This window comes from Podarcis raffonei, chromosome 9 (genome assembly GCF_027172205.1).
Source record: "Podarcis raffonei isolate rPodRaf1 chromosome 9, rPodRaf1.pri, whole genome shotgun sequence".
Lineage (NCBI taxonomy): Eukaryota > Metazoa > Chordata > Lepidosauria > Squamata > Lacertidae > Podarcis > Podarcis raffonei.
Window position 1 is genome coordinate 19,936,257 of NC_070610.1, and position 23,845 is coordinate 19,960,101.

Consider the following 23,845-nt stretch of genomic DNA (forward strand, 5'->3'; position numbering starts at 1 on the left):
TTAAAAAAAATATAAGTTTTAGGTTTATTGAAAATTAAATATTAGCAAAAGCAAGAGTTTTACAAAATGATTTCACATACAAGTCAGACAGTCACAAACAGAAAACTACAAAAGTACCCATTGGCAAGCAGAATGCTAACCTTTGCATTGCTGTGTAATAGCGATATGAATAAGGCATGGAAGTCCTATTTGCACCAAATGTTTTTGAACTTTCAAAAACTAGTTAGACCCTTAACTTTTGTAGCAATGCTTCAGTAGTTCCCAAACTTTCATGAGTTGCCTAGAAGGGTATGGTGAGTGAGCTGCAGCTGACTCATGGAGCAAAGAGAAGCAGTCACTGATAGTATTTTCAAATCTGCTCATTTGTCAGAGAAGTTTAGGAATCAACCGTTGTATGCTTAGTGCATTAAATCATATTTTTGTTATGTATTGGAAAGACTAGTGCTCAAAGCAACCACTCCAAAGAGTCATCTAGTAGTCATCTGTATCTAATCCAGTCTTTCACAATGCACAGTTATAGGTAATGTCTTCACAGTTTCAATAACTTCTTGACCAACCTATTTTTCAATTGTTCTTTTAACATGGCTCCAAATTCATACAATCATTTTTATTTTGAAAGTATGCAAGAAAGTTAACTTGTGCCATATTTATAGTTAAGACACTCACAAAACAAGTTTTTTATAGCAACATTCAATACTACGTTTTAAATACTTTGTGCAAATAGCAACAGGGTGCTGTATCAGAGGCAAGTTCTGATTTGCAAGATTTTGAATGCATCCTTAATATTGTAAACTTGGACATTTTTAAATCCTGCACTTTCCAATGCTTCTTAACTAATCAGTGGAAATACAACATAGGATGATACATTCTCACTTGTATATAGTGCAAATAAAGTAGAATTTTCCCATAGTTTTTTTCCGGATTTAATTTTTCTGTGTGCAATTTTAGTGGTGCCCTTCAAGTTGAGGGGACCCATGTGAAGAACTGATTAATAAAGGAAGAAAGAAAGCAGTTCTGATACAGTTCTCAGACCAGTACTAAAAGTGCAAATGCTGCAAGAACTCCAGCTGTAGTTACAGCTAGAATAGGGTACTGTTTCAGTTAGATCCGGATAGTCATTTGGACTGGTTTCTAGAGAAATACATCAATATATCTTGGATTTTTATTAGTCGTTCTCTCAAAGATCTCATAGACAGCACAGAAAGCTGGTATCTAGGGTCCACAGGCAGGACAGCTAGAAGCCACCAACACCATGCAGGTCCATTAGCCATTTCCTAAAAATAAGGAACAAAAAATTAGAATGTACTAATGGTAACAAATGGCTTACAACACAGATGTGAAATGAACAGGTTCTAGAGATCAAAATACATTGTTTCATTTTCCATTGCCATTATCAACCACCAGGTCCTAGGAATTCAAGATTTCCTGATAACGTAAAATGAGGTGGTTTTATTAGCTAGCTTACACAAAACCAACTTTCAGCAGTAATCTCGATCTGAAGTTTTAAATATTGTCTTCTATGTCTGTGATTGAAAGTGTTTGCCCTAAGACAGCTGTGTCTTACAGCACAAGATCAAGATGGCAAGCGTATCCCTGCTGTAAATTTCACTACCATTACAGTATAGACAGGTTGACACTATCCATCAGATGTTTTAGTTGAAATGTCTTGGACATCTCAAAGCCGCTCGGCAATGCAAAGCTTCAGTCTGCCTGTGCTGACAGTCACTGTGACAACAGCACTTGTCCATCCCACTAGGGACATGCAGCTTTGTCAGCTGTGTTGCCCATTGCCACAAAAAGTGAACAGCCTCAAAATAGTGTTGAGAAAGATTTATTCCTTAAGTGTAAATAGAATAATATTCTAGAGGAAGGAGTTCAAGAACTGGCTTTTTAAAAACCTGGTTTCGTTGTCCGACACAACCACATATTTAAAATACACACTGGGCTTTTTGCAGTTCTTTGAATAAATATTAATTGGCACCATCTTGGCTTCTCTCTTTTAGCTGCTGTCCATTTTTCCCCTAATGATTACCACCGCCACATCAGTTACTCTACCAATCTTTCTACTACTTCCTTTACTAACAAAGCAACCCATATCATGCTAATAATTGCTAGAGAGATACTGTATGGTGTCTGAATACCTGTATGTTTCCTTCCCTCTCTGGCATTGGACCAAAGTGCTGAAGTATTTGGCTACGAAATTTGTTTCTTAAGCTTTGGAACCAACTGCAAGCTTGGCTATATACAAAATTATGGAGCACTCCAAGTTTCTTCATCTCACCTTCATCTTCAACCTATGAATGAAGAAAGTGCAGTATAGTCACAAAACAAAACAAGCTGTATATGTGAAGACTTTCATAGCTAATTTGCATAAAAAAGCAAAAGTCTTGAGTTCAGTCTATATTTAAAGAGAATGGGAAAAATTCAGTGCTGAAGTAGTTCATCAAAATATCGCCATCAATAGCAAAGCATCTCACACAAAAAACTAGATTGGGTCAATAATTCAAACCATGTTTTGGGGTATCAGCTCCTAGGCCCAAGCACCCCCCCACTGCCTTCATGCATGGGCTTAAGAAATTACTGCCTTAAATAATCGATCCAAATGAGAGCCATTACATCTAAACAAGTTATGGTTCCTGGATGCCTCTCAAACTAGGATCAAACAGTGGTCTGCAACCCTATTTGGGAGAGTAAGATGAAACCATAGCATGTTTGTTTGGGTAAAATGGCAAACAGGAAAACAGACCAGAAAACAACATATTAAGCTGTGCATAGAAAAGAATGGAGAACATTTGAACCTGTGATTTTTCAAAACCATAGCCTGGAGGATTGTCCAAATAAGCCAGGTTTTTCACATTCAGAGTTCCATGTGTAAGATAAAACACAGAGTTTTCATGAAAGTTCATGAGCTCCTATGTCAAAAGCAACTCTCCATGCGTACAAGGGATGCTTGCACCTAAACAGCGCTTTCAAGATGAAAGCTCTTATGTATGAATGAGATCAATAGTGTTTTAAGACACATTTAATGTGACCTAAAACTATAACCTTCGATACATATGCTTAAAGTGGCAGCTTGACAATAACCCTTTCTTCACGTATCCAAAAGTACTCAAATGGTAAGACCACCTGTTTCATTTGATGCGTGTTCCTTTAAACATTAAAGCCAGAAATTGGTTGGGCTGCAAGGAGAACAATTCCTCCATAGCCAGAATCAACCACATGGCAGAAAAGCAAGATTTTCAAGCAGAAGTGGACATCTGCTCCCTAATTTTTATTTTTATTTTTGCAACACTAATCTAAAACACGTCTTCACCTAAAATGTGGAATTAAAACCTCTTACCATGCGTTGTAAATTGCAAGTTTCCATTCTAATTAACAAGGGGATGCTAAATGCACATGCTTTATATACAAAGTAGCTTTACATTTGAACAAGTAGGCTATAATCTGTATATCTGTATATGTTTAGAAAATGCATTATTAAAATCCTGTTTTAAGCAATAAGTGAATGTGAAATCCAATACCTTTATATCTTCTAGATACTCAATATCTGCAGTGTAGTAGCCATCCTTCATCCCTCTTTGCAGAACTCTGAATCTTCTTAATCCAACTGTATCAACAACAGACCGTCCATCTGGGAGATAGTCAAGGTTTCTAATGTACAGCATGCAGCCATAATCTGCAAAGCTAGAAAAAGAGGCACTGTGTCAGTATCCACTTCGGAAACACTGTCTCTCTCTCTCTCTCTCCACATATATATATATATATTTATATATATATATATATATATATATATATATATATATATACACACACACACACACACACACACACACACACACACACTGTGGAACACATACATACCCATTTTTAGGGTCACTGATACACATCCCAAATTGTTTTGTCCCTGTTTCCACACTCCTTCGAATCATCAGTCGATACCTTGGCTCAAATACATGGAGGGGACAAGGCACAGTTGGATAGGCCATAGTGCAAACGAAGACTGGAACATTCTTAGTCAAGCTGAAAAATATATAATAGTATTTTTAAAACCTACATTGCCTGAACAGTTCTCTTTTGATACAGGTAAATAGTAGGTTCTGCTTTGTACATATACTCCCTTAACCTCTTACAAAAGCTAAGCTATAGCACAAGGCCTGAAATCAGTAGGAATGAAGATGTATACAATATGAAGAGAAATAAGGCTTAAGACTCAGTGCTTTTTTGTAAAAAATGTTTAAGGGTACTTTCATTTTGACTCAAGAAAATCATCATTTCATAGTTCAAGTCGGGAAAATAAATACAGTAAATGGACAAAAGTACAAAGATTCACAAAATGCTTGGGGGTATCTGCCCCCCCCCCCGAGAAAAAGCACTGTTAAGACTTATGTAAATAATTTAATTCAAGTTATTTTAAGTCATCCAAATGGAATGTGGATAAAAATTTCTCTCATCTGTTTTTGTTGCAATTCTAAACCAAAGTACTATATTATTTTTTTTATTATTATTATTATTATTATTATTATTATTATTATTATTATTATTTTATTAAAAATTTAGACACCACTGATTGTGAAAAACCTTAAGGTGGCTTACAAAAGATAAAGCAGTAATAAAGAAAAAAATCACAACCCTACTTTAAAACATACAAATGTTGAAATCCTAAAACAGATTAGAATGACCTCAAGTTTCTAAGCAATAGCAAAAATCAACAGGAAAGAACGCTTTTTGATAACATCTATGTGGTGATATGCCAACCATGTATAAATACGAGGTAGAATATGATTTAGAAAGAGAAGTGTGTGGGCAGGATGTGCTGGACCCTTCCCACCAGATGTTCCCTCCCCATCCCTTGAGCCAGAATCCAATACTAGAAGCAAATCTGGCTGTGACACCAGAGGACTGGCAACAAGGAGGTAAGCCATGGACAGGGAGAGACTTCACATCCCCTGCTCTATGCATACATTTTGCTCTTAAAATCAAGCCCCCAGTCCTTACTCTATACGTAATTGGAACAGATCTGTATTTTAAAATAAAAAATATGCCATTATTATGTAGTGCTTGGGCTTGAGATACTGCTACCTGGCTATAATGATTCTTTTGAATCATTGCTGTGAGGATAACACATGATGTTGAGCTCCTTTAGAGGAACTGTTGCAAGAAAAAGCAGGAAGAACCACCTGCACTTGCAAGTGTCAAACAGGTCAGTGTACCTGCTTGTACCAAATTCATGTTATTCAGTTTGCTCTCTTCAGTGAGGTGATTCAGTAACAAATCCATCTACTAGAAGTAGACCGAGACTACACTTCAAAATATGAGGTAAATAAAAACATAGTTGAGGGAAGAAAGCTTTTCAAAAGCAGGCACAACTGAAAAGGTTTAGTACTTGTTCCTAAACTTGTTAATAAGTCAGTTTATAAACTTACCTGGAGTATTCAGCTGTTTCTTCATCATTAATTCTTTTTCTCTCTGATAGCTCAGCAGGTAAATACTTTACTATTAGTTCTTCCAGCAGCTGTGTAATTCTATATTGTCTACTTGCCAAATACTAGAAGTAAAAAATAAAATCTCAAGTCATTATAGCTTAACTACTGCAAAGATGTCGCTAATCCAAATTATTATTTTATACCAGCGTTCAATTTATAGATATCAAGCAGAAAACAGGGTGATACAACAATCCTGCGTTGACCACTTTGTTTCCCTTGAATACAGTTTTTACTTTAGAACTATTTATAATAATCCACTGCACCTCAAATTTTCTTTCAACAGAGCTTTTACTAGGGTTAACTAGGGTTAATTAGCAACATGATAATTAGTCAATTCAATCAATTAAAAAGTTATGCCTCAATCAAAATTTTGGCCCAATATACGGCCATTCTGTGTAACAACCTGTTTGTAGCATAAACCTCACAATGCACACTTAAGGTTTCACTTTCTGGCTCTGCACTTCAGCTAGCTAAACCAGAAGTGAGAGTTAAAAGAGACCATTTATCTTTTTCAAGGTAGGCAATGCCATTTCTGCAGGAAGGCTGAGAAGAGAGGCAGCAGCAGTTTATTCTGTATGTAATTGTTGGCTGTTGCTGGGAACATATGCTGCCACTCATTTGGGTTAGGCGACCATACTGTGATCAAGCAAGACTGTTCTTGTGTTCATTATTGTGGACAGGCGAACTTTATAAAGAAAAGTGAGGTATACATTTTTAAATCACACCTGGCTTCTGATGGACATAGGGAAAAGGGAAGTTTACGGAAGGTATAATGTTTAATGTTTTATTGTGCTTTTACTATTCTGCTGGGTGCTTTTACTATTCAGAGTGACTAGGGAAACCCAGCCAGATGGGCGAGGTATAAATAAAATTGTTGTTGTTTGCTTTTCTCTCTCTGGCAACTGACATCAGTGTACAGGGTTTTTTGTGTTGCCATTTATATGTTGCCTTTCTATGATAAAATCATAGTTAAGGCAGTTTACAAACAAAAATATAAATCACATATACTACCACGTGCACTCACTTTCTATGGCTAATAAAATGTATTATTCTTGAGCAAAACTTAGCAGCCCTAATTCCTACTGATGATACTTTGAACGAAAGAAGCTTCTGAAACTGGAATACTGAAAATCATTTCCATTGCAGAAAAACATCCGAACAAAGACTTAGCTTCCACCAAGTTTTTATTTAATGGTATATATTCTGTATTACAAATACTTGTTTTAGAAGACAGCAATGTCGTGTATGGTAAATATTACCTCTTTTAAGCTTTCTTTACAGAGAGGACACTGAGGAGAATGGTCTAAACATCGTTCTAAACAATTCTTACAGAAAGTATGGCCACAGGGTGTTGTCACAGGATGAAAGAAAAGCCTGAAAAAATTTCAAGAAGTTAATCATGCTACAGTCACTTTAGTGACAAACATTAAAACAAGTAAATTAAGCCAAGTCAGAACAAAAGAAACCATTTGGATGCTTTTATCTTGTAACCACCTTGGCTGTTGTAGGCTTAGAATAATTAAGAAATAAGATTGATCTGTTATTCCTCCTAGCAGACATTTGGCATTAGTGACAATGCATGTTCATTAGACTTCCAAGAAGACAGTCCTCTATGAAATGTCTGTGTGGTAGAAGGGTTGAAGAGCAGCTTTCAATATGTTCCATACATGCATCCCCCAAGATGCAAAAAAAGTGCCAAATAAATGTAGCAAATGTCATGGAGTCATGTCTTGGGCAGTCAGATGCAAACCAATTGTACAGAACCTGTAGGCTTGACTATTTATGTTTTGTTAACCAGACTTATGTTCTTGACAGGGCTTGACAAGCAGTTGCCAAACTGTACTTTTGGCAATATTAGGGGGCCATTTGGTTAAACCCTAACTCTCTTGCAGACATTCCCTTATGATGTCTATGAAACAACACATTACTGCCAAAGAGAAATATTTGTGAGCCTTCCACCATGTGTACCAACCTGATTGAGTGAAAAGTTCACTCATTGGAACTAGCCAAAAATGCACATTAATACTATCGTTTACCAATGGTTCCCAAACATTTTAACTGATGGGACTGATGGAACATTGCTGTCTTGTCAGACCACTTACTAATTTTAATGCTTGTTGTAGGAATTGTAATGTGCTGTGTTACATGCAGTATTATTTTAATTGCTTTTGTTATTGGTTTTCCAAAGACATGCCACAGACCACTTGAATTAAGTTCATGGATCACTGGTTGTCTAAGGACCACAGTTTGGGAGCTAAAAGGCTGGCACACGTAGCAAGACACAAACATTGTGCTTCTCTCTTTGCACAGCATGGAGCAATTTGCACACAAAAGCAATTTTCAGCAGCTTTAGAGCAAGAATCTTAACATAAAAGCTGTCCTAAGATGGAGAAGAGATCAAAGACAAAGATGATCAAATGGGTAATAAAAAGGATGATTAAAGAAACCACTGTATTACCTCATACACAATGAACACTCAAAGTCTGAAACATCAATCAAATCCTCTGGAACTGGTCCATGATTGAATGGAAAGGTGGCATCCCTTTTTGTAGTTTCTAAATAAACAATACAGGATATTATCAAAGCATGAAATACTGAATTTATCAGAAATCAATATGAATGACTAAATAGTTACCTCCTTGTTTTTTATGTTTATTTCTTCCATCTTCAATAACTTTAACATCTTGTTCTGAAAGGGACCACTTTCTTTTTAATAAAGCACCTTTATCTTGGCTGGAAAGCAGAGGTTCAGAAGAAACCCTTTTTAATCCATCGTCTTTGGCATTTGTTTCTGTTGAGTGGAGAGAATGGGCAGACTGTGCACGATGCAGGCTTCCTCCAACAGACTCTTGCATTTCTAAATCCTACCAAAAAAACAATGAGTGGGGGGAATGGAATCTTTATCAAATTTCAGATAAATTGGCAACAATATCCGCCAGCAGAATCACAATTTTTTGGATAAACCCTCGTTATCCAGAACAGGCACATTTCCTAGTGCAAAGGGCCACCTTGAAATTTCTGTGGACTACTTCAGAATGTTTCACATTATTAATATGATTTGCAGGGAACTAATAATATCTGGTCCTAGCTGAATATTAGCTGTCATTCTGTATTTCTAAAATTCTATTTCCACGCTCACTTATGAAACTAGGCACATTGTTAGATGGAACCTTACCACGTCACAACTTCCGTGTGTGAATGCAGACCTGGGAGTATAAAAAGCAATATCCTAAAAATAAAGACTTGCACAATATTCTACTGTGCTGAAATAGAACCTCAGGAGTCCCTAGACACAAAGAACTGTTTGGAATCCAGAACTCAAGCAAACTTAAAATTCTGGCTCTAAACTGCTTCATTGTTTGTTTAACTTGCACCGCTAAACAACTCTGACTATGGGAGCAGAAGCACATACAGGAAAAGCTTTTTTTCTTTAAGTATTGCTTCACAATTGTCATTTTAAAAACCATTCCCATAATTTTCATTAGCATATAAATAACATTCTCTCTACAATGTTGAGCATTGTTCTAGATTCTTTCCACATTCCCTATCAACCCTGAAATTTCAAAATTATATGGCATCAAACTAGAATAAGATGAAATAAAAAGCAAGTCAACAGCACAACCTACATATTGTGCATAGCAACGTTTGAAATATCATGTGTGGAACAAAATAAGCATTACTTACTGGCTCTGAACTGTGCTGTAAATTTTCACAAGACTCTTCCATTTCAGAACCATGTATAAATGGTTTACTTCGAACATGTGAAGAATTCATAGCAGATTCCTTCAGACTCTTTCTCACACTTTCTGGTGATAACAAATCACACAGCATCTGTGTAATGGACAATATTAAGGAATAAGCCAGCTATTACTAAAATTTTGTAAATCCAATCATCCCAGTCTTCTAACTTTTTAACATACTACAGTGAACCAGCTGAGCTTTTTAAGTAGTTCACCAGGCTTCAGATCTCTGGAAAAATTAACTGCAATGCAAGTTTTGTTTTCTACGTGAACATTGGTTACTTCCTCTTCACAGGAAGTAACTACATTTGAAAAGTATTAGAACTGAAAGCAAAAAACTAAGCATTGCTTTAAAATATATAAATACCTTCTCAACTTCTAGTTTTGCCGGAATGAATTCTTCATCAAGGGCTAGGCAGTGAAGAAGGAGCTGTAAGGCATCATCTTTAGACCCAGCATTATTAAGTATTCTTGCTTTCCGAAAGTAGACCTAAAAAAACAGTGATTCAAAGGTATTTAAATGTTAATCATTTGGTGTGCATCACAGAAAGATTTAGAAGCCTGAGTCTAAGCATATTTCCTTTGAAGTTAGCCCCACTGGGTACAATAGAGCTTTTGTTTCCTGTAGCTATGTATGCCACTGAATTATTTGATTGGGATCTTACAAGTTGCTATAGAAGAAAGCCTCAGTGAAACCAATAGAACCTACAATGGCACTAATGGTTTTAAGAGTTACTGTAATACCTGACGTTATGCAGTGAGACACAATAGCAGCAGAGAACTCAAACAAAAGGATGGCACATCCTATGCATTCTACCATCACTACTTCCTCCAGCCCATAGAACCAATTGGAATAAACAGTATACAGGCATAACAAACTCCATTCACTTCTTCTTTCAGACCTTGTTTCACCCTTTCATACTTAGCACTCATCCACACTTCTGTTTATCCTGTGCCTAGAAAGCAAATGCTTATCCCATGCTTTCTAGGGACAGGTTCGAGCTGTTTTGCCTTTGCCCTGCTGCTTTCCCCTGGAAAACCCCCTTTAGTGATAAATCAGAACAAATGGCAATCCACGGAAAACCAGATTGCCATTTGCTCCGATTCACCACTAAACTGCAGATTTCCCCAAGGGAAAGCAACGGGTCAAACGTAAGAGCGAACAAGCCCTTAGTCTGCACCATATACGTACAGCTACTGTTGAAAAGCACCTGTTTGCACCATGCAAAATTGATTTATTCATCCATAGTGTGAATGCAGTTTATATTCTTGTTTCATGCAAAATTATATGTATGTGCATGTGCACATAGACAAAGCCAACCAACTGCAGAATCAGTTGCAGAACTGGGGGTGGAGGGATCATTTAATTATTGACTTGAAGTGCTTATAATGAAGCTTAAACACTCCCGCCTTTTTATATTGACAAAGCTTTTCAACTTCACAATTGTGCTTGAAAACATAATTACAAACTGAACAGGGCTTCTGCTAGAAGTGTGCAGTACTATGCCTGCCGAAAGACTCAATCCACGTAGTGAACCTGATCCAAGGTGGGTCAAAACAGCAGTACTAACACCATGCAAATGCATGGGAAAAAATAAGAAATAGTTCCCAAATGCATGCCTGGGATAAAGGTGGGTTTGGGTTTGAAAATGCTGACACAATTTCTAGCATCATGTTTTTGTATTTTTCATAATACAAGTACACTGTATGTGATATTCAATGTCAGTCAAACTTAAAAGTAAGACCACTGAAATCAATGGACTTTAATTCATCAACTTTAATAAGTCAACTCCGTGGATGACCTAATATGATATTATCTTAAGCATTTACACTTTATAGACTTACCTCAGACCAATTTGGCATTTTAGCAGTAACAGCATTCAGGTCATCCAGGGCATATTTAAATTCTTGGAGGCCAGCATAGGATTCAGCTCTATAAACCCGTAGTATCAAATCACTAGGATCTAAAATAAAAACCAATGACTTTGTCATGTAGCTGAATAGAAACTGCTTATGTCTTTATAATCCAAAATACACATGCAGTGCAGACTTCGAAATAGATATGCACCTATGGAAAACAACATTTTCCAAGAAGCCAGACAAAAAACAAAACAAAACAAAACTTTCTAAGTTTGGAGAGAAGTAGTTCATTATTTCATGCTGTTGATGTGGACAAGCTTATTAGTAAAGATTTATGACTTACTAAATGTTAAAACACCCTTGCAAATAACCCTAATGCAATTAACCTAACTACAAGAACTATTTATATGCTTAGAGACCAATAAAAATATCTGAATGCTAGTCAAAGGCACAAACTGAAATTTAGGCTGGTTTTGTGGACCCAATTTGGTCTTAAAATCTGTATAGACATAGTTTGCAAGACAAGACCAGTCTTCCTTCACTCTTCTCCCAAGTGGGGCAGTCTGCAAATCCTTGAATCACCCTAGTCTATAGGATAAGCAAGGAAATATAGGACAAATAAATTAAAGAAAGCCCTCAAAAAAGGACAGAATTCAGTGTTTTGTCTACTAGTGTTTTGGCACTGTATTTCAAGCCTTTATGCTTGCAGCAGTAAAGTTTACTTAGGCGTGAAAGCAAAGATATTGACTGATTACAAGCTTAAAAGGATAATATTGGCACGGCCAGAGTAAATGCAACATCAGTGAATTTGTAATCCCATCTTCCACTCTGAAAACAAAATTAACTACCTGAAACCACACAGATTGTGGATATCACCTTGTCACATCTAGTTGCCTGTTTAACTCCCTTAGAGCTTGACAGTTCAAGACGACAACACTACTTTTGTGCAAGATGTCAACTTTTTGGTTTCTAACCTTTAAATTCCAACAGTTTGAAATACCTCAAGAGTTTTAGACGCTGACGGGATATGGTCTCAGTTTTCCAAACATCTTACGACATATTTTAATCATGCCCCAAAGTGCATCTAGGCACATCATGTAATTATGAAAGTAGATCAACTGCTTCTAAGTTTTTCTTTTCTTTGATTATGTGGGCAAGGTGCTGAGTAAACACACTTTATGATTATTATTTTATATTAATATATGCTTTTTCTAATTACTGTAGAATGAGTTATAATAACATTTTTAAATCTAGGAGGCAAACGTACCAAGGTGGCATATTAAAAAATATTTAATTGCTATACCCCTGTCCCCTGTATGTGTGTAAATAACTCCTAACTTAACTCTCCTAAAAGAATTATCCAATTTTCATAAAGGATTAAGCCCCAATTCTGGGGTGCCTTCCTTTCTATGACTTACAAATTCAATTCCAAAATTTTTTTATTACTAAAATTAATATGCCACACCTGTGTTTAATAGCTAGTTTGCACATACTGAAAGGGGCCAACACAGATCATATAAAAAGGAAACTAACCCCACTTTGAGGTTGCACAACTGAGTGGCACACACAGTCTAAAAGATCAGCTCATTGCTAAGACCCACAGCATACTGTAGATACTGCCCTTTATGTATATTCAAAGTTGTGCAAGTGTCCTCTCATGTGATTAGATTTCAGCTTCCTCTCTGCCCCTTAACAGCTCCGCAAATCTGCTCCAAAGGGTCCCATAAGCCTCTAGAAAATATTGGGTGGGGTGGTTTTTAGGGTGGGAAAGAGACTACAAGGAAAAAGAAGCTCCTGAGTCATATAGTAGCATTTTCATGAGGTACTGGCTGGAAGCAGACAAGTTTACAACATTAGCACAATGAACTTCAGGCAATAGACAGGCCAAGAACCTAAACATCAGAAATTCAACTTCGTGCTGAACTAGAGCATAAAAGTTGCTAGTTTTGCCTATAGCAATACAGTAATTAATGCTGGTATCTAGCATTTCCCATCCTGTGTATTCATATGCATCTGAATGGACAGTGAGACACTCTCCTAGTACACAACAAGAGCAAAAACAACTCAAACAAGTCCAGCTGAAGTCCTTTCTAAGTCTTTATGGCTGTTTATAGCTCCATTATATCAGATGCCCCACACACTACTCAGACACTTCTGCTGATCAAGTCACATGCTGGAGATTAGGAACTGAATCTAAGGTCATATAAATACGGCACAATAGGCCACTTCCCAAATTTAGCCTAGCCTACTGGATGAAAGCATCAGGCTTCTACACTAGGCCTTGAGGTTCACTCCCATATTCTGACTCGAAATTAAGGACATGTGGTGCACTATGCAAACCTCTAACTCTGCAAAGTTTCTGTCTCAAAGCAAAATAAACATTTCATTCCCTGTAACTATCCTTCCAACACACCCATTTTTATTTCAGGCAAATGTCCTTGGTCTGATGTGTAGTAAAAGAATAATATTACAGTCTCTTGAACAAATTAGACAATTTTCAAACAATGATAAAACTTTCATCAGAAAGTAGTACTAACCTATTTGGATTAGGCTTTCAAGTTAGAAACTAGGAAGCCCAATATTTTAGCTGGTCATTGCTCTGCATCTCAAAAGTAAGATACCAGGACCACAGAAGCACAAGTGCAGGACAGAATATAGTGTTCTCAAACAATGAGAATTTAGACGCCTATTATGATTTGAACAGCCAGAAAACCAGAATAGTTACAAAAGGTCACAATCACCAAGCTCAGATTCAACATCTTTCAGAGATATAAAAGCATGCGCACAATTAAATTTTCCTTAGTTTATTTCATACAGTGTTACAAGTAGTACTCAGCATTGAACATGCTGTGAAGTGCTCCCAGAATATTAACCTAGTCGTATCTCTAGACCTCCCCATACAAGTCTTTTCTAACAGTGTTGTGAAAGACTCAACACTCCCATCTGTGATGTCATCAGCATTATACAACCTTTTCCCCTTCCACGCCCCCATCTGCTTATGCAACTAGCCTGCCTCCTGCGAATTGTCTCAGTAACACTTTAGGAGACTGAAAATAGGCCTCTGGTAAAAGTGAATTCATCATAAGTAATTACTGGTCCTCAGTGTTACAGGTTTCACAGCCAAGCCTCTTCTGACCACCACCTCCCAAACACAGTTGCTAAGCCCAAGTGAATGAGTGCTCCTTCACCCATATCTGCATCCCTTCTTTTAGAAATACAGGTTTTTATTCAAGGTTCCTATTTTTATGTAATATACTCTGAAAATGGGTTCCAAAATTTAGAAGCTGAAACTTTTTCACTACCTTTCAGAAAATGACAGTCCCATAGCACTTCATCAACTAACAAAGCTAATCCCATAGAACGCATCTTCAAATATTCCTCTTTGCTTGTACAGTGGAACCTCGGGTTAAGTACCGGTACTTAATTTGTTCCGGAGGTCCGTTCTTAACCTTAAACTGTTCTTAACCTGTAGCACCACTTTAGCTAATGGGGCCTCCTGCTGCCACCGCGCCGCCAGAGCACGATTTCTGTTCTTATCCTGAAACAAAGTTCTTAACCTGAAGCACTATTTCTAGGTTAGCAGAGTCTGTAACCTGAAGCATATGTGACCTGAAGTGTATGTAACCTGAGGTACCACTGTACATCTAAATGCCAGCTTTTGGAAACTCTGGAAAAGTTTACAGAAAGAGCATCAGAAAAACAAAACAAGCATTTTTACCTCCCTACAAAACAAAGGGTAATAGGAAACTCACAGCCCCAAGGTAGGGACTCTCTTCAGGTCACTCACAACAAAGCCTTTATCCACATTATGCAATATAACTAACATGATACCTCAAACCCATAATGCCCGCTAGAAACCAAGGGGGTTCACTGTTCCACCTTAAGTACTCACTGAAAAGGTGGAAGACAATCTGCAGTATGAGTTTCACTTGTGAAATTCTTGCAAAAAGCCAACTCTCTAGGAACTTCCAAAAGTCCTGCATACAGGTTGCCACCTCGGAGGGCCATGTTAAATTCGCAATGTGATGTGCACAGTTTCACTGGAAAACTAGCTACAGCTTCCAACTGAAGCGGCCGGGGCCTGTTTCACATACAGGAATCTGGATCACGCTTAGGTTATGCAACACTCACTTCCCGGCTGAATGCGTGACTTCAGCTCGCCCAGAAGTATATTGCATTAGGGCGATATGGAGTATCTGGCCTCTTTACGAAGCCGGTCCTCTAGACTTGCAAGCCATCAAGTAACCGGCGCGCTTCTGAGTATGAAGCAAGCGTGCATGCCTGCATGCATGATCCCCACAGATTCCTTCACGGGACCGATTCCGATCGTCTGGAGCCCAGCACTAGGCACATTCGAGTTCGATCAGGCTCCCCAAAGCGCACGATTGTAGTCAAGGGGTCCTTTTTACCCCACAGGAACTCCCCTTTCCCACCCACCCACCCCCGCTTCAGAGGCCCGAGCAGCGGCCGTGGCTCTTACCCTCTTCGAGGGCCTGGCTGGCGGCTTCGCTGGCTTCCCGCAGCTGCCCTTGCACAAGCATCTCTCCGAGGCGCCGCCAGGTGCGAGCCCTCTTGCACTCCTCCGGGAACCACTTCTCCGCCAGGTGTCCCAGGGCGACGGCGACGGGCGACGAAGCCAGCGGGTCCCCGCAGCGGCGGCAGCGGGCGCGGAGGTGCTCGTGGACGCAGCGGCGGCAGTAGGCGTGCCCGCACGGCGCCACCACCGGCTCGCCGAGGAAGCCCTCGCAGCCGGGGCAGCGGAAGAGCCCCGCCGCCGCCGCCGCGGAGGAGCCGTCTTCCCGGCCGGCGGTCGCCTGCTGCTCCTCCTCCGCCGCCGCTCTCCCTCCGCCGCCTTCCCTCGGCGCGTCGCCCGCTCTCTCGCCGCTCTGCCGGAGGCGGTAGTGCAGCACCAGGCAGTCCACCAGCGCGCCCAGGCGGCGGCGGGAGCTGGGCGAGCCCAGGCGCAGCGCCGCCGAGTAAGTCTCCAGAGCCTCTTTCAGGTGGTTGCCCAGCGCCAGGAGCTCCCCGCGACGGAGCAGGAGCTCCCGCTCCGAATGAGTGCCGCTGCCCCCCGGCTCTGGGGCCGACTCAGGAACCGGCGAGGACGCCATTTCCACTCCACGTCCGGCTCACCGGAGGGGGTGTGGCGCGCGACCCCCGAGCGCCGCCGCTTCTCTTGAGGTAACAGCACCAACGACGGAGCCGGCTGGCGGTTGACGAGGCCGGGCACGCGCGCGCGCAGCCCTCCACTCCCTCCTTCCTCTGACAGGCTTTTTCGGACGTTGTTGGCGGTTGAGCGCGCTCGCGAGAGACTCCGCCCTCTTTTCAAGTCCCCTCAACCTTACCTCGCACTCTTCCCCCCCCCAACCTTAAGGTCCGGATTCCATCTCGCCGACGTGCCCCGCCTCCGCGCCCCCCACCCCACCAAACCTTCTCTCTCTCTTTCTCTGTAAGCTCGATAGCGTCGCGGGCGACGCCAGGGCCTTACATAAAACGGAGCGTCATCCGGCTTTCCGCGCAAGGCTGACTTGCGATTGGCCGGCGGGCCGCCGCGAGGAGCGCGACAAAGGAAAGGGGCGGGGCGAGGAAATTATAAAACAAGGCCACGTGCTCGCGCTTGTTCCATAACTTTCCTTTGCCGGATGGCAGCGGTGAGGGGCGTGGCTGGCTGGCGGGCAGGAGGGATGGTCGGCCCTGATAGGGAAGGGGAGGGTCGTAGGAATTTAGCGCTCCTCCTCCTTTTCTGCTGACTTCCTGAAGACTAGTTTGCATTCCCACGCGCAATGATCCGCTGACGCAGGGGTTGGGACCTGCAAAGGCAGGGGGGAAATACCCGATGCCCCTTTTTATTATTACTGTATTTTCATTTACAGAGGTTTTGCAGCAGGAAAAGCTCAACCTGTAGGATTCCTCTTGCCACACACAAGAGCCCTGCCAGAAAATAGATGGCAGCTCGAGTTGTCCTTGGGAAGGGATGACATCCACATTTCTTTCTGTCTCTCAATATTAGAAATAGGGGACAACCAGTGAAGCTGAATTTGGACAGATTCGAAATTGGCAGAAGAAAGTACCTTTTGCACAACGTTTAGCTAAGCCACAGAATTTGCATTAGATTCGTGGAGGAAGAGGCTGGCAATGAAAATGTTCCATTGCCACAGTGTGAAGCAATACTAGCTACTGAAAATGTTTGTACTCAGATCTGTCTAGTTGGCTTCCTGTGAGCATCTGATTAGCCACTGTGAGAACATGGTGCCCTGACTAGATGGGCCCTTGACCTCATGCAGCATGTTCTAAAACTTTTGAAAAAAATGAAAGGTTAAAACAACCAGAATGTTTATGTTTTTAGCAAGTATCAAAAACATTTTTGTCTGTTATTTGTGTTTGCCTGTAACTCCAGCTATACCTTCAAACCCTTAAAAACAAAATACAAACTTTTTTTTTACACTTAACTGTATCAGGCCCTTAGGCTTGCCATAGAACAAAAATGGTGTGAACCAAGGATCAACACACCCAAACAAGCCCAGTGTCCTCTCCTGCCCCATAATGGTCATGTATGACCAACTTCTCTCCATGAGAAAGTGAGGAAAAGGAAGGCAAAATTCCCTCCATCATATTTTTTTTCTGTCTTAATTGATAGACCCTCATTTTGAAGTTAGTATTAAACAACCAGTAGAAAGTTGGAAAAAACACACCCTTTTCTGCCCTATCATAGTTTCATTTTACAATTATTTGTAAATTGCTGTTCAAGCAGTCCTCTGGCGGAAGAGAGCCAAAATTAGCCCCCACTGTTTGTCAAATACTTCTGCAACAGGTACCGTATTTGTATGACTATCATGAGCACCTATTGGATAGTGTCTGTGACATTACTAATGATAATGCACACAGAGAACAATCCTTAGAGGCAGCTTTAATGTTTAACAAAATCTAGCACATGGAAATGTCATGAGGAAGATTTGCAGAATTATTTCAGTTGCCTCACATGTCCTAAATTAATTTTCATAACTAAATCTGGACTAGTGGGGAGTGTGTGTGTGTATATATGTGTTTACTGGTTGGTTGGTCATTGCAACTACAGTGGTACCTCGGGTTACATATGCTTCAGGCTACATATGCTTCAGGTTACAGACTCCGCTAACCCAGAAATAGTGCTTCAGGTTAAGAACTTTGATTCAGGATGAAAACAGAAATCGTGCTTTGGCGGCGCTGCGGCAGCAGGAGGCCCCATTAGCTAAAGTGGTTAAGAACAGTTTCAGGTTAAGAACGGACCTCCGGAATGAATTAAGTACTTAACCCGAGGTATCACTGTATGTTAGGACCATACCTGTGCCCAGTCCTATTAAGTATTATTCATGCTTTTTTTAAAAACTCACTTCAGTCTGTTAGTGTTGCCAGAATTCCATTTACAGAGCTCAGAATGCCATTTACAGAGCAATCCCATAGAGGCCGGGTGTGTGTGTCAGTGGTAAATGAATCACCACTTCCTAACCCCTGCCAGGCTCATGCTGACTAGAGCAGGAGGTGGATGGCGATTTCTCCCCTCCCCCTTTTGGATGGTGTAGTTTTTCTCCCTTTGCCCGGGTCAGCTCAAGTGAATGGGTAAGCTTTGGATCCCGTGGAGAACTCACCCTACATCCCCTCTTCCAAGCCCTACATGAAGAATTAAGATTGTATGTATATGTCATAAAGAGAGCAGTTTCTAACTTCTAACCATTCTGCTTTGCAATCAGAATACAATTCATTTATGGAGATCTGTCAACTGAGACTGCAGCTTTTCGCTCTGTTATATAAAGCATACAAATGGTTTATTTCCTTTGAAGCAGCGTTGCATAATGTACAGGGCACTCAAACATAACCAAAATGCACTCAAGGCTTTTTATCAGGTAAAACAGGCAAGGAGTGCATATTTAAGCATTCTAATTTCCTTTTACATAAGCATTTTTTTTAAATGTGTGATATAATATTAACTCTTACAAAACTGTAAAAGAGTTCCTATTCTCTGCGTAAAAACCAGCTGCTGGACCATATTTGAGAAAATGATTCCATTAGACAACAAGTTGGCACAGTGTAGATTGCATAGCTGTTTTAAGTCACAGTCACACTGTACAGTGGTACCTCGGGTTAAGTACTTAATTCGTTCCGGAGGTCTGTTCTTAACCTGAAACTGTTCTTAACCTGAAGCACCACTTTAGCTAATGGGGCCTCCTGCTGCTGCCGCGCTGCCGGAGCATGATTTCTGTTCTCATCCTGAAGCAAAGTTCTTAACCCGAGGTACTATTTCTGGGTTAGTGGAGTCTGTAACCTGAAGCGTATGTAATCTGAAGTGTATGTAACCCAAGGTACCACTGTACATTTAGAGCATTATGACACCACTTTAAACAGTCATGGCTTCCCATAAAGAATTCTGGGAGCTGTAGTTTTGTCAAGGGTGCTGAGAGTTTTTCGGAGACCTCTATTCACCTCACAGAGCTGAAATTCTCAGAGTAGTTTTACAGTCAATCTCTCTTCGCAAGGAATTTTGAGAACTGTAATTCTGGAAAAGGAATCGGGCTTGATAACAACTCCCCAAACCCTTAAACTACAACAGATTTCTTCAGGGGAAGCCATGACTGTTTAAGTGGTATCATAGTGCTTATATTTATGGTGCGACCTTAGAGCACCTTCAGCCACTAAATTCCCCATTGCAACTGAGTTGTAGTCTCAACTACAAAGGAGGAGTTGCACAGGAGAAAATTGCAAGTTTCAGATGTATATACCCCACTTTTATTTATTTATTTACTGTTTTTTGGGGGGACACACCCAAAAACAACCCACAAAGCGGTTATTCTTATCTGAACAAATTCCCTTTCAAATGTTACCTCCGTAAATGTAACCTCTGGAAAGACAAAGCAATTGTGCGGGTGGCTAGGAGCATCTTAATGTCCAAAGAAACTCTTGCAAATTGATCTTGTGAACTGCTGCATAAGCACTGGACCTCCTGGGACCAGATATGAGGATCCCAGAACTGATATTGTGATGCTGGGACCTAATGTCCTCCCAGGCATTGGCCCAGGCAAATTGGTACAGAAACAGTTGCTCAACACGGCTGGAATCGGCATATGCGAGGGGGTCGTCTGTCCGCCCAACCCTTGTGAACCTGTGACATTAATAATCAGGTAATCAGTACTAACTACTGACTGGGAAACTTTAAAGCCCCATAAGAGATCTCTTTTGGTTGTGTCCCCCATCCTGATCATTTTTATTTTAGTGTTTTGTTTTTTAAAAAAGTTTTGTTCTTGGTTTGCTTGTTTTTACTTTTGTGCAGGTGGGGAGGGGGAGCTCCGGGTTTCAGCCACTCAATGAGCTTTCCCCTCTTTCTCCCCAGAATACAGAGGCTCAGAGGCACTCTTGACAATAGGAAAGCAAGGAAGCTGGCATAGCATAAGGTTACCAGATTTTTTTCAAGGAATCCGGGGCCTTTTTTTTTTTTTGAAAAGGGGGGGGGAAATATTTTTTAAAATTATTTAAATAAATAAAGAAGTAATATCTTCTCTTCTGTGGTCTCCTGTGTCACGTGGCCTTCCTCTGGGCCTCAGCATGCTCTCTTGGAGTGCTAGCTGCCGTGGAGTAGGCTCGGGTCGGGCCTGGGCTCGGCCACGTCTCCTTGCCCTCCTGGTGCTCTCCTACCTCTCCTCCTCAGCAGCAGCGGCGGGGGGCTCCCCTCTTTTTTCTCCTTCCTCTTTCTCTCTCTCCCTTCTCCTTCTCCTCTCCTCCTTCTCAATGCATCAGCTCCAGTTTTTACTGGCCCCAGAGCACCGTTGGGCAGTTGGCTGCGTGGCCAGGTGCTCTCGCTCCTGGCTCGATTTGGGTCACGCGGGGCGGTCAGCGCTTCTCCCAGTTGACACGCCAGGCGTCCCTGGTTCCCCTTTGACAGTGGCAGCGGCAGTCTCAGCAGCCCGGAGCCAGCCTGGTAGTGCAGTGGCTCTGGCTGGCTTCAGGAGCTGCTCGCTGCCATGGCGCCCGCCATTTTGCCTCGCCGGAACTCCCCATATGATGTGTCTTGTGCCGTTGAACCAATCACACAACATTCATTCCCTACTAATAAGTCTACAACACTTAAAATATAAATCCCGGGACATTAAACGGGACGTTCCGGGGATGGACTTTGTCTGGGGACAGATTTGTAAATCTGGGGACTGTCCCCGGGAAACGGGGATGTCTGGTAACCATAGTACTGTATAAATTCCTGGGGATGGTTTTTAAGAGCATGAAGGGAAGGGGAATAATAAAAAAAAGAATCCTCTGGTGCCCGAGCTGGTGGAAGCCTGGGAAGCACTGAAGAGTGTTGCCTGTTTAGTAGTGTGGCTTTTGGATCTACAGTATAGAATTGTCTGAGTGTATTTGTGTGGGTTTTGTCCTTTGGGATGCATATTGCTTGGTCATGTTTGGGTGGAAGGAAGTTGCCTGGTTATGTTTCTGGGAGGGCATACCCTCCAACATTCCTCTGGTGAAACTAGGGGCGTCCCATTCCATAATGATAATTTTACTATTTATACCCCACATATCTTACTGGGTTGCCCCAGCCACTCTGGGCAGCCTCCAACATATATAAAAACATAATAAAATATTGAACATTAAAAAAACCTTCCCTATACAGGATTACCTTAAGCTGGTAACTCCATACCCTCCAACGTTTCTCCAAGGAAAAGAGGGATCCTAAGGAAAAGAGGGGCATTCCGGGATCAAATCAGAAACTGGGACGGCTTCTCCAAATCAGGGACGTCCCTGGAAAATAGGGACACTTTTTAGGGTCTGGGAGTGGGTTTGGGTGTTTCTTTGGGCAGGAAGTACCCATGTGTACCCATGAAAGTTTTTCAAATTTGGAAACCTTTTCACTATAGGGATATGGTCAAGAGATTTGCTGAGTGTTTCTAAATGAAGCTGTTGCATATGTGCTCCATATTTTGTTCTAGACAATTCTATTTATTTTTGGAGATAAACTGTGTCCTCTCTGCCACACTGTATGGTACACAATCTAATGTTGTCAGTGTCTCAGTAATAGAATTACTTAGATGAGATGCATGCCTAAGCTGTTTCTACTCTACAATAATAAAACCAGTATGTTTTTATCTTGTTGATGCAGAACTCTCGCAAGTTTGTTATTCCAGAGCCTGAATTCACTGCCAAAGATTTTCCCCGCTAGCAGTTCTTGCTTCTTCTTTTCCATCCTTTTTATCCAGGTTCTTCCAATCATTCTCAGATTCCATCTCTTCCCCCACCCCAATATATATATATTTACTGCCATTTGGCATTAAAATCAGTATCTGAATGGATCATTTGGGGGAAACATCCTGTTTTAAAAGTGTGTGTGTGAGAGAGAGAAAGAGAGAAAGAGAGAAAGAGAGAGAGAGAGAGAGAACGTATAAATTGTCCTGCTATGGAAAATATCCTGTTCCCTCCTCCTTGTACCCTCCACCATAAGAAGCAAGTATCTCCCTTCCAGAATTTTTTTTTTTTAAGATGATTGCACATTTCTTTTCTTATAATTTCTCCAAAGCATCTGATGCACTGTTGACTCAGGAATGTATTAGAAGGGAAGAGCTGGATCTCTGCCACTCGCTTACATAAGGAAGTAATAATAATAAAAAATGAGACTTTTGTTTTTGCTGTGATCTTCTGGCTGCCCGGATTAAACTCAAAGCAACCTTTGATAACCTTTGTATCAATGATTAAAGGCTACACAGAAGCATTTCCCCCCGCCCCCATGTAGAAAACATGCTTGTTTTTGCTTCCTGCCTCACATTTTAAGAAACGCTCTTGAATAGCCACCCTGATTCCCAAAGTATTTAAAAATGTAATCCTATGTTGTAAACCCATTCATTTATCACCCACTGGCAGGTTGTCTAGGCTCTTAAGCAACCTCTGAAAAACGGCAAGTATATTCCAGGAAATCTAAATATTTTGGATTCATTGGTTTAGGAACAAGGCTGTTAAGCATACCATTAAGAGCCATGCTTTTAAAAGCATTGTTACTACAGCTGATCTGCCAGTTTGGAAAACAACAAAACAGCCACATGGTACAGCCCTCTGGGGATTATGGCCACTTCATAATGCATGTGAGGGATCACATGATTAAATATTTTCCAACATCAGTGTGGAAAAATAGAATGTCAGGTGGAAGCTTCATATTTAGTTTAACCCATAGCATGCTAGGGTTTGTGTGTGTCTGAAGTGGTTTGTTTTTGGTTTTTTTAACGTGGGAGTTTTCAGCTGTATGATTCCCCCAAGCTCAGACTAGGAGCAGGGAAACCCGGGTTCAGATTTCTACTCGGCCATTATGTTTAATGGTGTCTGCCCCTATCTCTTTTGGGATATCTCATAGGGCAGTTGTGAGGATAAAATGGGGACAGAGAACTATGTGCCTTGGGCTCCTTTGATTAACGGTGAGTATTAAACACCATCACCATCAGTACCGCATACTTTTTATGAGCCTATATAAGGTTGTATGGGTAGATGGTAGACTAGGTGTGACCTCATCCTTATCTTATGACTTGTATGTCCAGAATGCAGAGAGGACAGTGTGTTCCACATGATCTAGTACAGTGGTACCTCGGGTTACATACCCTTCAGGTTACAGACTCCGCTAACCCAGAAATACTGCTTCAGGTTAAGAACTTTGCTTCAGGATGAGAACAGAAATTGTGCTGTGGCGGCATGGCGGCAGCAGGAGGCCCCATTAGCTAAAGTGGTGCTTCAGGTTAAGAACAGTTTCAGGTTAAGAACGGA

The 23,845-nt window shown here is 40.9% G+C and overlaps 1 protein-coding gene across 1 annotated transcript; it reads right to left on the reverse strand.

The window, feature by feature from the left end:
* On the reverse strand, positions 1-16,440 carry LONRF1 (LON peptidase N-terminal domain and ring finger 1). The gene is made up of 12 exons (XM_053403121.1): positions 15,564-16,440; positions 11,069-11,187; positions 9,591-9,713; positions 9,168-9,314; positions 8,119-8,347; positions 7,942-8,038; positions 6,743-6,857; positions 5,424-5,545; positions 3,862-4,020; positions 3,522-3,684; positions 2,142-2,294; positions 1-1,274 (listed from the first exon to the last, which is right to left on the reverse strand). Exons 1-12 carry the CDS (start codon positions 16,192-16,194, stop codon positions 1,116-1,118), a joined length of 2,217 nt encoding a protein of 738 aa, XP_053259096.1. The 5' UTR covers positions 16,195-16,440; the 3' UTR covers positions 1-1,115.
* Between the last annotated feature and the right edge of the window lie 7,405 nt (positions 16,441-23,845).

What these genes read in the sequence shown, in the direction of transcription:
- LONRF1 (XM_053403121.1), bottom strand. Translation starts at nt 16,194, where the DNA reads ATGGCGTCCTCGCCGGTTCCTGAGTCGGCCCCAGAGCCGGGGGGCAGC. An exon ending in CAAAACTAGAAGTTGAGAAG is followed by an intron (nt 9,315 to 9,590) that starts GTATTTATATAT and finishes TCCATTACACAG; the next exon opens with ATGCTGTGTGATTTGTTATC. An exon ending in TACAGCACAGTTCAGAGCCA is followed by an intron (nt 8,348 to 9,167) that starts GTAAGTAATGCT and finishes TTTTTTTGGTAG; the next exon opens with GATTTAGAAATGCAAGAGTC.